This window comes from Onychomys torridus, chromosome X (genome assembly GCF_903995425.1).
Source record: "Onychomys torridus chromosome X, mOncTor1.1, whole genome shotgun sequence".
NCBI lineage: Eukaryota > Metazoa > Chordata > Mammalia > Rodentia > Cricetidae > Onychomys > Onychomys torridus.
The window spans coordinates 123,359,951-123,372,341 of NC_050466.1; the positions used below are offsets into that span (position 1 = coordinate 123,359,951).

General features: G+C 46.1%; 1 protein-coding gene across 1 annotated transcript in view; it reads right to left on the reverse strand.

Moving 5' to 3' along the window:
* Positions 1–567: 567 nt before the first annotated feature.
* The window catches only part of Col4a6 (collagen type IV alpha 6 chain), a 302,609-nt gene continuing 290,785 nt past the window's right edge, over positions 568–12,391 (reverse strand). The window contains exons 38-45 of the mRNA XM_036175415.1: positions 10,103–10,219; positions 9,628–9,789; positions 9,384–9,482; positions 6,794–6,940; positions 6,240–6,356; positions 4,765–4,956; positions 3,829–4,115; positions 568–2,106 (exon numbers count right to left, since the gene is read on the reverse strand). Of these exons, the coding sequence (XP_036031308.1) occupies positions 1,846–2,106; positions 3,829–4,115; positions 4,765–4,956; positions 6,240–6,356; positions 6,794–6,940; positions 9,384–9,482; positions 9,628–9,789; positions 10,103–10,219 (1,382 nt within the window). The 3' untranslated portion in view covers positions 568–1,845. The remainder of the gene's footprint in view (positions 2,107–3,828; positions 4,116–4,764; positions 4,957–6,239; positions 6,357–6,793; positions 6,941–9,383; positions 9,483–9,627; positions 9,790–10,102; positions 10,220–12,391) is intronic.

Here is a 12,391-nt window from a genome sequence, read left to right on the forward strand (position 1 = left end):
TGGGTGTCCTCTTTATCATTCTCTCCATAATCATTTGAGAGAAGAGTTCTCCCTGAACCTGGGGTTCACATTTTCTTGGCTAGGGTGGAAGTCAGTAAGGTCCAGCCATCCTCCTGTCTCCACTTCCCTTGAAGCTGGGGTTTAAGGCATACACAGAATTCATGGCTTTTTTATGTGATCCAAACTCTAGTCAATAGATTGTGCAGCAAGCACTCTTAACTGCTGAGCAATCTCTCCAGCCACAAGATTTCTTCTCATCAGCTTCAGTATTTCCCTACATTTAATTTATCTTTAGATGATCCTGAGGCCACTGAAGAATGAAAACTCCTTTCTTGAACTCCAGCATGTGATAGAGATGAAAGCAGTTGAATGCTTATTGTAAAATATGTTGTGGGTTTGTTGACCAGGAGAAGACTTTCTGCCCTGTCACTTAATCATTTTCTAATTTTCCCTGTTTCAATGTTTTGTTATAAGGTTTAGTGAGGATAGATATTAGAAAAAAGTTTGAAAAGAGTCTCAGAAAGTCAAATGTTCACATTTCATTGATTTTATTTGCTGTGTACAAAGCGAACAGCAGTCTTTACTTATGTAGGAGGTGATGATAGCAGCAGCTCAGATTATACTGGTTATGCTTTGCCTGTGTGGGCGCAATTTGCATAGTACTTAAAGAAGTGAAATCACCTGGAAGGGAGGGAGCGCTTCATATCCACATAACTGAATGTGCTCTACACAACTGGTAATTAAAATAAATTGCTTCAAACAGAAGACAGTATACCTCACCACGGCCAACTCAGACTGTACCTTGGGTCTGCTAACAGTAGTGTGTGCTAGGTTTTGATGAGATCTTGAAAACAACAACAACAACAACTTTCAAATAGTTTAAAAGGCTACATGTGAAAGAGTAGTTGGATAGTCATTTTATCAGAACGTCTTGAATAGCCTCAGAATGCAAGGCGCCAACACACTGCAGCTTCGGTGTGCCACCCTGCACAGACCTGGGGGCACTTGGAGTGATCAGGGATTTCTGAGAAATGGGGACATGAGATTTACCTTTTGTTCCTGGAGTCAAAAGCAAAACTGACAGCTCCATATCTATTCATCCCTCTGCCCTAGGCCAAGGAAGAAAGAGAAGTGGTTCTCTTGTGAACTTGGTCATGTTTACTGCATCCTTTGTTCTGCTTTGGACCAGACCAAGTGGTCCATCTCGCTGGCAGTGGAGAGAGCCATCCAGGGGCCAGTGATTTGCCTAGGACCAAATGCTGGCCTTTCAGCCTTTCCTAATCAAGATGGGGCATGGATTTAACAAACTCTAGAAGGAGTCACAGCTCAGTTCTGGCTAAAGGCTGGCTTCTCATTCCAATCCTGCTGCCTGCCTAGATATAATAGGCTGCCTTGAGTAGGGAGGTCTAGCCAGAGCCATACTTTTAGGGTAGATACCCGGAGTTCTAGTTTAAGTCAAATGTGTGGTGACTTCTTGTCATAAAGAAATAACTTAGCTATTAGGAAGAGCTTCCTGATAAAAGCAGTGAGGAAAGCTCTAGCAGTCTTAGAAAATGTCAGTCCAGCACATCTTTCTGAGGTAGCCATGAATAATCACACACATATCCAAATGGAACTTTAGCACCAGATTGGTGGACACAGAAGAGCAAATCCTAGCACAGTGGGCCCATCTGTTGGGCCTGAAGGTTGGGATGACCAATGTCCAGTAGTCCAGTCCAAATGAGACTCTGCTGTACAATTTGACAGGCAAACAGGTTCAGGCCTTCCTTTCTCGGACAGCCCAGATGTGTGAGGTGACTGTTGTGAGGGGGTAGGAAGTGTAGGGGCTGCGTGACAGGCAACACCTTACAGATTTTTCATACACACCTGGCAGCGGCTCACCCTGGTATGGAACTGCCCAGTTTTGAGCGTCTCAGAAACAGGCTCTTCTCGAAACTGCTGTTTCTCCTCCACTGTAGTCAGCCAGAAGCTGTACTTGTTGGCAAAGTAGTGGCAGGTTCCACGGGCACCGTTGCACTCAATGAAAGGAGTGGCCCGGAAGTCCTCCAGGCAGGAGCCTGGGGAGACTAGGGACTGGCCTCCACCCTCAGCCCCAGCAGCAGTGTGCTGAAACAGAAGAGAGGGAGCTATGTGAGCTGGTCCAGAACTCACAACAGAAGTGTTCCATGTTCTGTTCTTAAAGGACTGCAGATGTGCTCCAGTCCAGAACTCTGGACCCAGAAAGCACTCAGCTTCTAGGCAGCATGTTGAACCTGGGCTTTGGGAGCAGGCCCTGGCTGGCCATCCTCCCTGGAGGAGCTATTGGAGGAACCACTCCCCTCCTGGCTCCTCTGTGTCCTCTATGCTGCACGGTCAGTGATTACATGTCAACCAGTGCTTCCCTATCTGCTCCTATCACGCAGGCCTTTGTGAGATATACCCTCACTTACCCCTGTTTTCCACAGGCCTACACACCTTGACAATTTTTAAATTATAGTTGTTTATTTTATGTGCAGGTTGGTTCTGGGAGCAAACTCAGGCTTAGTGGCGAGCGCCTTTACCTGCTGAGCTATCTTGCTGGCCCCAGAAATACACCTACACAAGGCTGGATTTAGGTTTCCAAATGAACAGTGCTTTAAGCCCTTTACTGTGCACTGTCCTCTAAGAAGGAGAAAGAACGTAATACTCCCCAATGCTTTCTTTAAACAGCATGTCCCCTATAGTTCTCATGCTGAAATGACCTACACTTGAATTCTTTCTGTTTTCAATCTGTACCACACCCTTTAGAGTGACATACAGTATCTGTTACCTGATGTTACCTTACTAAAGGAATGCCTGGGCATATTTGACCTAAAATGTCTCAGGCCTCCCTCACTTCAGAGGGCTTTCTAGGAATTCAGTTTCTAGGTCACTCATGGACTGGTAGTCTCCAGTCACTGTACCTCCTGGTCTACACTCCAATTGCCTCCCTTCAGCTTGCTGGGAGCACAGGAGGCTGAGATGAGGCTTCAGGTACATCTGCATCAGCATGTGGCCAGCAGTGGGGCCATTTGCCTTCCAGTTTGCTGAACTTTCAGAGAGTGATAGTTTGCTGATGACATTTTGATAAATGGCAGGTTTTGGTGGGGACAATTACACCAGGACCTTTGGTGATTCATGGAGAAGCCCTGGCCAGTTCAGGGACTTCTGTGAGTTTCACATTGCAGTTTTCCTGGGAGTTGTCTTAGCCACCCCTGGTTTTATTTAAAGAAACAACCCCAATAGTAATAGAATCATCTCCCTGGATTTGCTGATGTTCTCTTTCTTAACTAGACACACAGCACATCAGAGCACTGCCTTTACACACACGCAAATGGACAGGCAACACAAATGCTCATAAAGCCATATATGCACAGTGTGCCTTCATGTGAATCTTGAAAAAGAGATCAAAAAGAGACAGCAGAAGCTAAACAGATTTGAGGGGGTGGTGGATGGCAAGGCAAAGAATGTTAAGCTCAGCTTGATCAGTACAATTATGTGCTGACCTCAAGTGAGGACAACATTTCCCTCAGTATCTGCTCAGATTACAGTGTGTTATAGTCTTCCTTTGATAGTGACAAAAGTGAAGAACACACAGAGTAGATCTGTGGCTTGTGACTCATACATGTTCTCAGTCCAGAACACCAGGTTCAAATTGCTCTCTTCCCCCACAACCACAATGGATTGTAATTCACATCTTCATCTCTCTTCCTGTTAAATTCTAAGTGTCCCTTGAGCCTGGGATCAATGGGAAGACCCTTCCCTGAGCTCTTCTCTCCTACCCTCTATCTCTGTGCCTGCACGGAGGGACAGAACGGTTCAAGGTCTCACCATGAGGAAGGAGTAACCAATCCAGAGGCTGCGCCAGCCCAAAGGGCACTGTGGGATGGTGATGTCTTGGCTGTGCACAGCAATGGCTTGTGAGGGTGCCTCACATACAGAGCAGCGACTGATGTACTGGGGAATCTGGGTCTGGCCCACAGGCATCATGGGAATGGGGGCAGTAGTGGAGAGCCAGTAGGATTTATCGTTGCGTCTGGCATAGTGGCACACTTCATTGATGTTGCAGTAGATGAAAGGCATGGTGCTGAATCGGGGCAGGCAGGAGCCAGCAAATCCTGGGAAGAGAAGATGGGCAAGGAGCCGGTAAGTACTGGCTAAAGGGCAGGGCCACAAGGCTCAGAGCAGGGCAGCTCTCTCCTTACAGTCCAGTGACTCTGGTACATGCTGGAGCCTGAGGATCAAATCATTTCATAAATGTGTCAAGGGAGCTGAATAATGATGAGACTCTTTTGATAAAGTGAATAATCACTCCGTAATTAATCTGCTTTGTAAAACCAACATTTAATAGATGGAATTCATATTTAAGAGTTAGCACACCTGCTGCTAATGCAATTAATCCTGGAGTAATCATCACTGCCCTGCAAGTCATGTTACTATTGTTATAGCTAATCATTAATACTTAATGGAGGCTTAAATATAGTTTACATTATGTGATTCATGAATTCCTTATACCACTCTATGTGACATGTACTAGAAATATCTCAGTTCCATTAAGGGAGGATGAAAGCTTGGAGACGTGGAATAAATTACTCAGGGTATGTGGCTTTGAAGTGGTAGGACTTTGAGCCTAAGTCCTTTTGACCCCAGACCTAGTGCTTGTGGTCTACTTTGCAACCATGGGTCTAAAGGGCTGTGAGAAGAGAAGAGGTCAGCCCTTGTAGGGACAGGGAGGAACAAGGACTGGATGTCAGAGCCAGGACTTACCCAGGTCCTGGTTATGGGCTTTCTCCTGCCCCTCCACGAACAGCAAGCTGTAGCCCACCCACAGTCGGTTCATCCCGACGGGGCACTGTGGCAAGTGTTCTGACTGACTGTGTCTGACCAGTGTGTAGCCCACTCTCACACTGTGCCCAGGCCTCCCAGGCCTCCCAAGGGGACCCTGCTGCCCTGGAGCTCCTGGGAAGAAAAGAGCATACAAGTGAGTACCGCACAGATGATAGTGACTTGAACCACCCTGCTCCTAAACATTGCATGAGGCACATCATAGACATGTGCTGAGCCACGTGATCCTGATGTCCCCAGGAGCTGGCACTACTAGCAGCCTACTTTCTCTGCAGATGAGGAAACTGAGGCTGCAAGCTGCTACAGCTAGAAGATCAGTGAACTAGAACTCCAACTCACATGTGTCCAGCTACAGAGTTCCAATTTTTAAAGAGAAACACCATCTATTACCCCTCTCCAGCCACCTGGCCTTGGGTTAGGCCTTGGGCCTAAGAGTAAGTCTAGTGGAATCCTTCTCATGCCCAGCCTTGAAGTCTCTCACCAGACATAATTAGCTGCTGAATCAGAAGCATTATACATAACATTAGGATTAGAAGGACAAAGCTTCACTAGCCTCTCTTGTCCATGCTGGATATGAATTGAACTGCAACATTTTACTCCTGGGCCTCAAAAGTATTCTTTATCAAGGACAAATGATTTGTTGTCCTTGGTATAAAAGGGAAGATAAGTAGTGGAGCAACAGGCAGATATACCTCATCTCCAACATTATATCTTGAGCTACTTCTCCATCCATGTCAGAGTAAGACAGAAAGCCATGAAAAGCAAAGCCAGAAAGATCTGGAGTTTGAAGCAAGCCTGGGCTACATAGTGAGGGCTATGCAGCAAGATACTTGTCAAAAAAAAAAAAAAAAAAGCTGAAGAACCCAGACAAGGATTGGACAAGGATTTGGAAAAGTTTGAATCATGCAGGACTTTCCTTCATAGGCTGGAGGCTATGCAGTGTGAAGAGAAGGACAATGTAGCGGTCTGCATAAGAATGGCCCCCATCGGCTCCTGCTTAGTAGCAGGGAGTAGTACTATTTGAGAAAGATTAGGGAGTGTGACCTTGTTGGAGGAAGTGTGTCTCTGGGGGTGGGCTTAGAGATTTCAAAAGCTCAACACCCACCCACCCACCCACCCACCCACCCCCCCCCCCCCCCCCCCGCCCTCTCTGCTCCTGATCCACTGCTTACCTGCCTACTGCTAGGCTCCCCTCCGTGATGATAATGGGCTAAATCTCTGAAACTGTAAGCAAGCCCCAATTCCATGCTTGCTTTCATAATGTTTGCTTTGGTCAAGGTGTCTCTTCACAGCAACAGAACATTAATTAAGACAGACAAGAACTCAGCCTGTGAGCCCCCTCATTGTGGCAAATTCACCACAGGGTTGACTAAGTCTCCAAGTTTTGTTCACCTGACCTTCAAATCCTGGAGGTCCTTGTAGTCCAGGGAGACCAGGATCACCCAGGATTCCAGGTGGGCCTGGAATCCCACTGGGGCCATCCTTGCCAGGGATGCCAGGTAGACCTTTAGAACCTGTGGGAGAGAAAATCCACAAGGTAGGGGAGTCTCTGTCCTAAGACTTATGTGAAGTCCCAGGGAGAGCAATAACTTACCCCTTTGGGGGCAAAGCTGGAACTCAGAAGCCAGATGTCCTATCCCCAGCCCCATGCTTCCTCCACTACTGTGTGCTCTCCTTTATCACTCAGCACATCTCTATCATAAACAGAAGTTTAGCGATGACATGCTATCGATGGGAGAGACTCCCATGTTCTCTGAAGACAAGGAAACACCACCCCATTGACTCCCTGGTCTTTTCCTTCCCTGGCAAGGAGTTTGAGAGCCTTGTGAAGGAGCAAGGGAAATGCTTGATGAAGGCACCTTCTCAGAACTCTACCAAGCCAAGAGCTTCAGCCTCTCAACCCAGGCCTTTTAGCTTCCCCACTGGCCCCTTTCTCCGCTGTCATCCTTACCTTGCAGACCCACAGAACCTTGAGGCCCAGGGTCTCCTGTGAGGCCAGGGATGCCATCAATGCCTGGAAGACCCAAAGGTCCTGGAGGAACCTGGATGGCTTTGGAAATTGGTGTGTGTCCTGGAGCACCCTGGGGGCCGGAAAATCCTGAGGGCAGGTGGTGAAATAGCAGTGTCAGGCTGGAGCGGAAGAGGGGCACAGGGGTCCCTCCTCTGCCTGGCAGTCACCAACTATTTGTTCTTTCTCTTCGTGCATCAAGTCCCACTTGATGCCTCCAGGGCAGATCACACAACCTTTGATGGGCCCTTCTTTCCCCATCTCCTTCTTAGTGGCTTGGTGGGTCCTTGTGAGCAAGGCAGGAAGCAAGACATATCCGTTTTGGCTCCCTGTAGCTCAGTATGGAATCTACTTGGTGGAAGGCAGTTAGGAAATGTCTGCTGCAAATATAAGTAGGCTGAGACTTGGCTCAGGGATGGAGCAATTATTTACTTACATGCTGGTCACAATGCAGTACCAAACATGCTGGAGAGATGTATCCAACCCAGGGGTGCAGTTGGCATCCAGCCTAAGAGCCCCACCCAAGTCAACTACCTTACAAGTAGAATAACTTGCTTACTAATTCACTAAGCAAGTATCTCTTGGATGCTTACTATATGCTGAGGTCCTGGGAGATGGGAGACTGGAGCTGTGATGGACATTTATGGAGATTGTGCTTAGTGATGAACAATGCACAGTTTGACAAATACCATTAACTTCCTCATGCAAATTTTTCTTTTTTCATTTTTGATTTTTGTTTTCAAGATGGGGGTTTCTCTGTGTAGCTTTGCGCCTTTCCTGGAACTCACTCTATAGACCAGGCTGGCGTCGAACTCACTGAGATCTGCCTGCCTCTGTCTCATGAGTGCTGGGATTAAAGATGTGTGCCACCACCGCCTAGCTCAAATTTTAATAAGGACTCTGAAGGACATAAATAATGCTGTGATGATGGGAGAGAACATAGGGAGGTATGGACAGAGGGGTCTGCTTTTTTGAAAATCCATCATCAGTGGATTTTCATAGACAGTGACTGTTAAGCTGGAACTATTGAAATATCAGAAGTATCAGCAGAAAGCCATTTAAAGAACTGAAGGGCAAGAGAGCATCAGGAAACATACACAGTATTGATGGGAATGTAAACTAGTACAGGCACCGAGAAAATCAATATTGGAGCTCCTCATAAAAATAGAATTGCCATATGATCCAGCTGTACCATTCCTGGTAATATGCTCACAGGCCTCCCAAGTCAGCATACCACAGAGAGACCTGCACATCCATGTTTATCCCTGTGGTATTCACAATAACCAAGGTTTGGAACCAGTCTAAGCATCCATTAACAGATGTAATGGACAAAGAGAATATGGCACATATGCATGAAGGGATTTTCTTCAGTCATAATGAAAAGAGAAGTATGTCATTACCAGGCAAATGGATACAACTGGAGAGCACCAGTTATGTGAGATACCTACAGACATACATATGCACGACACAAACAGAGGAGGGGCTAACTAGGGAGGAGGCAACTAGTAGGAAGGAGAGAAAGGGACAAAAAGAAGGTAATTAGGAGAACATTTGAGAGGCCAATGAACAGTAAAGGGTACAGGCTGGCATGAGGATGAAAAGGGAGTGTCACACATGATTTTATGGGCTATAGTTAGTTCATTTTTATGCCATGAATAGAACAACGGCTTGTTTTTATTGGCAACTATATATGAAAAAAATGATTGTTGTTGGGAGAGGAAGGGTGCTACAGGAGAAATGCTGATGGCTTGGGAAAGTGAGCAGATGGAAGGCCTGTTGGGGGGTACAGCCCTCGGGGGCTGCTGATGGACTGGATGCCTAGGTGGGGATCTGGCTTGAGGAGAGAGAAAATGTTGCTTCTTTCCTGAACTAAGAAAATGCGAGTAGTGGTCTAGATGCAATGCAGAAGTAATACAGGGGGGGTCAGTGGCAGGACCCGTGTCAGCAAAGCAGTAAAGACCTCCAGTCCTGGGAGCAGATGGGGACAGAGGCATCTCCAAAGTAGAGAAACTCTCTCCTGGGTTGGGGGGCATGGTCCCCTAGTTGCTTTTGTGGTGTGGTTTGCTGTGGGATGTTCTGTATGTCAAATGTGTTGCTCTAATTGGTTAAAATAAATAAAGTGCTGATTGGCCAGTAGCCAGGCAGAAAGGATAGGGTAGGTGGGACAAGGAGGAAGAGAATTGTGGGATGTGGAAGGCTGGGTGGAGAGGCACCGCCATGGCAAGAAAGATATAAGGTACTGGTAAGCCACAAGCCACGTGGCAAAGTATAGACTAATAGAAATGGGCTAAATATAAGAGTAAGAGCTAGACAATGGCAGGCCTGAGCTAATGGCCAAGCAGTTTAAATAATATAAATGTCTATGTGTTTATTTTATACGTGGGTTGTGGGACCGCAGGGGCTTGGTGGCACCTGGAGAGAAGCTCTCAAGCTACAGTGGTTGGACAGCATGGCTTCTAAAAGAACCTCAACCTCATGTCTTACCCCCTCCCTCCACAGCTCAGGCTTGACCCACAACTTGTCCTGGACTCACCTCTGGGCCCCGCCTTCCCTTTCATCCCGGGAAATCCTGGGTCTCCTGGTGGCCCAACCTTGCCAGGAGTCCCCATGAAGCCAGGCTCCCCTTTCATGCCTGGCAAGGGCCAAAGGAAAACAAGTCAGGTGTTGACATGGTGGTGATGAGGGAGACAGGAAGAACACCATCCACAGGCCTCTGCAGGGCCACTGGACTGTGCAGTGGTGACTGATGGGTCATGCAGCTGGTGGAACAGACTTACCTTTCAGCCCTAGATCTCCAGAAAGGCCAGAGAAACCTGGAAGTCCTTGGTTTCCCTTGAGCCCTTGGAGGCCTGGAATTCCAGGGAAGCCAGGGTCTCCAGGGTCACCTTGGTCTGAGGACGGGCCAGGGGGACCTGGAGGTCCTGGAAGACCTGGGCGGCCTAGGGATAAGATTGGAAGAGTAATGAAGTGCAGGAATATGGGAAGGTGCTGAAGGCCTAGGGACTTAGGTAGCCACAGCCCATAGTTCAGGGTTTTTTGTTGCTGTCCCTGGAGTCCCCAGGCCCTGACTTTCTGAAAAACTTCAGCAAAATGCAGCCAGTTCTAGTCCCTCAAATCTTGGTGGAAGGAAAGAAATTGAGGCCAAGCAGATCCATGCATGCCCAGCAACAGGGAAAGGGCTGCATTATATAAAGCATGTACGCAAACATCAAAGCAGGGTGGCCAGTTCTATTTAGAGCTTCTTGTTTTTACCTCGTTCTCCATCTAGGCCTGGCCGCCCAGGGTCACCAGGCTGTCCTGCTATGACTGAGGGAAAAGAGATGCCTGCGTCTCCGGGGGGACCAGCAGGACCTTGGAGACCTGGGAAACCTGCAAAGAATAAATAAAATGTGGCTTGGTGGGCTTCCTATGTCCAGGAGAGGCCCAGGTGCACTCGGGAAATGGAAGCCATTAAGGTAGCTGCAATACCAGCGGACACCAGCAGAGGGCTCTTCTCCCTTTATCCTACCTTCCCAGCAAGCAGACAACAGTAAATAGGGAAGGCTCTTCCTTTCCAGCTGGAGCTTCGTTTTATCGGGATAGAGCTATGGAAATTTCTAGCTTCCCAATTTCACTGGTGATGGAAATATTTTAGGCTGTTTTTCTCCAAATCATAAATAAAAGAAGGCATGGCTGAGCAGCTGGAATTCAAGTTTCCCATGTGTTGTTTGTTATTCAACACACTGTTACATCAAACAAATTTTCCGAACAGCTGTCTGATGCTGCCCTAAAGTTATGGCTGCTGTATGACTCAACCCAGACCATCCAGAACGAAGGCAGAATTCCCCTGTGTGTCCTAGGTTTCTGGGTTATCTTCTGATACTTCAAGGCAAGGTCTTTTATAGTTGTCAGATTAGTGGGATGACTGCTTGAACAACACATCTCTCTGGATCAGATATCTGCTCCCCTTTGGCCAAAGTGAATAGTTACACAATAGAGCATTTACAGAGTCCACTGCCAGACTCCCGAAATACTTTCCATGTTTTTGATTTGTAGAACAATTTCTACTATAAGTTAAAAACAAAACCTTTCATCAGATGACAAAATATTTATTTAATGCATGCGAAATACACATATGGCAGTCTTGATGAGGAAACATCAAAACTACCTATACACATGTGGAAGTTCCTGCTGTACACTAAGCATGGAACAACTGTGCCAACTGGCATATTCTAATGGAGGGGCAAATAAGAAAAGTCAGTGTAATCTGCTTGATAAATCTGTTGGTGGAGATTCTTTTTTGTGTATGAGAAGAAAAATCCAAAAATATTATTACAAAATTTCCCATTTTGTATCCACCGTAGAAAACTGGCACATCCATGTAAACTTGAAAAGAGAGATGGTAGATTAGCCAGAGCAGGTATTTAAAATAGCTCATTAATGTATTGAATCACAGAGAAAACTGGAGATGAAAAGGTTGATTTGGAGAAAAGGCTCTTGTTAATTTTAGGTCTGTAGGAGAGGGAAAAAAAAACCAAAACAAAACAAAAAAGCACACAAAGAGCTACATGCTGCTCCTGGCAGCGCTGGAAACTGTGTCGGGACGACTCTCTGAAGTACTTTTCTTTTTCATTGAGTAAGGATCTGAAAAGAAAGATACATTGCATGCTTTTTCCTTTGGAAATAGAGCTTTATACATGTATAGGTGTATATAGAAAATGTATGTATTTTATATCAACTGAAATTAGGCAAAATGGACAAGGAAATACCGTAAAACCACATGTAATGGAGTAAGTGTGGGCAGCCTACACATTCGAAGAGTCCTCCATGTCAGTTTTTTGAAGACTTGCCTGCCCTTGATCTGCTTCTTGACTTTGTAGTTATGCTAATATATCATCAGATACTAAATAAATACACAACTGACCTAAAGCAGTGCCCAGATTTCATATTGTTAACAACTTACCATTATCGTGTGTGTTTGAGTGGAACTCAGAGAACAGCTCTGTGGGTTTGGGTCTCTCCTTCCACTTTAACTTTGGTTCCAGGAGTGGAACTCAGGTTTTCAGGCTTGTAACCTGGGTGCCTTTACATGCTGAACCATCTAGTCAGCCCTCATGTACTTTTTGATGAAAACTAAAATGTTCTAAATGAGGGACTGCAAATGCAAAATGATCATTTTGCTAACCGATTCCAATGGCAAAGCCTGAGAAACTCTAAATCTGTAAATGTAGGCTCTAAAGATTTAATGCAAATATGAACACCGCAGTATAATTGCAAATCATTTAGGTAAAGGTATTGTGAGCACAGGGAATGAAGTGTTCTTAGGCTAGGTCTGTTTTGCTTCCACTAGCAAATCACAGACAGTTTCCTCTGGTGAGTAAAATACAGGCTGCATTCTTTTTAAACAAATTGTTCCAATAAAGAATAATCCAGGTATGATGAGCACATCTGCACTCCATTGCCACACTAAAGAAAAACGAAGATGTAATTATCTTGTTAATTATGTGTGCAGCCTCCGTAGACTAAAGCCCCTCTTCTCAGAGACAACCATTCCCAAATTCT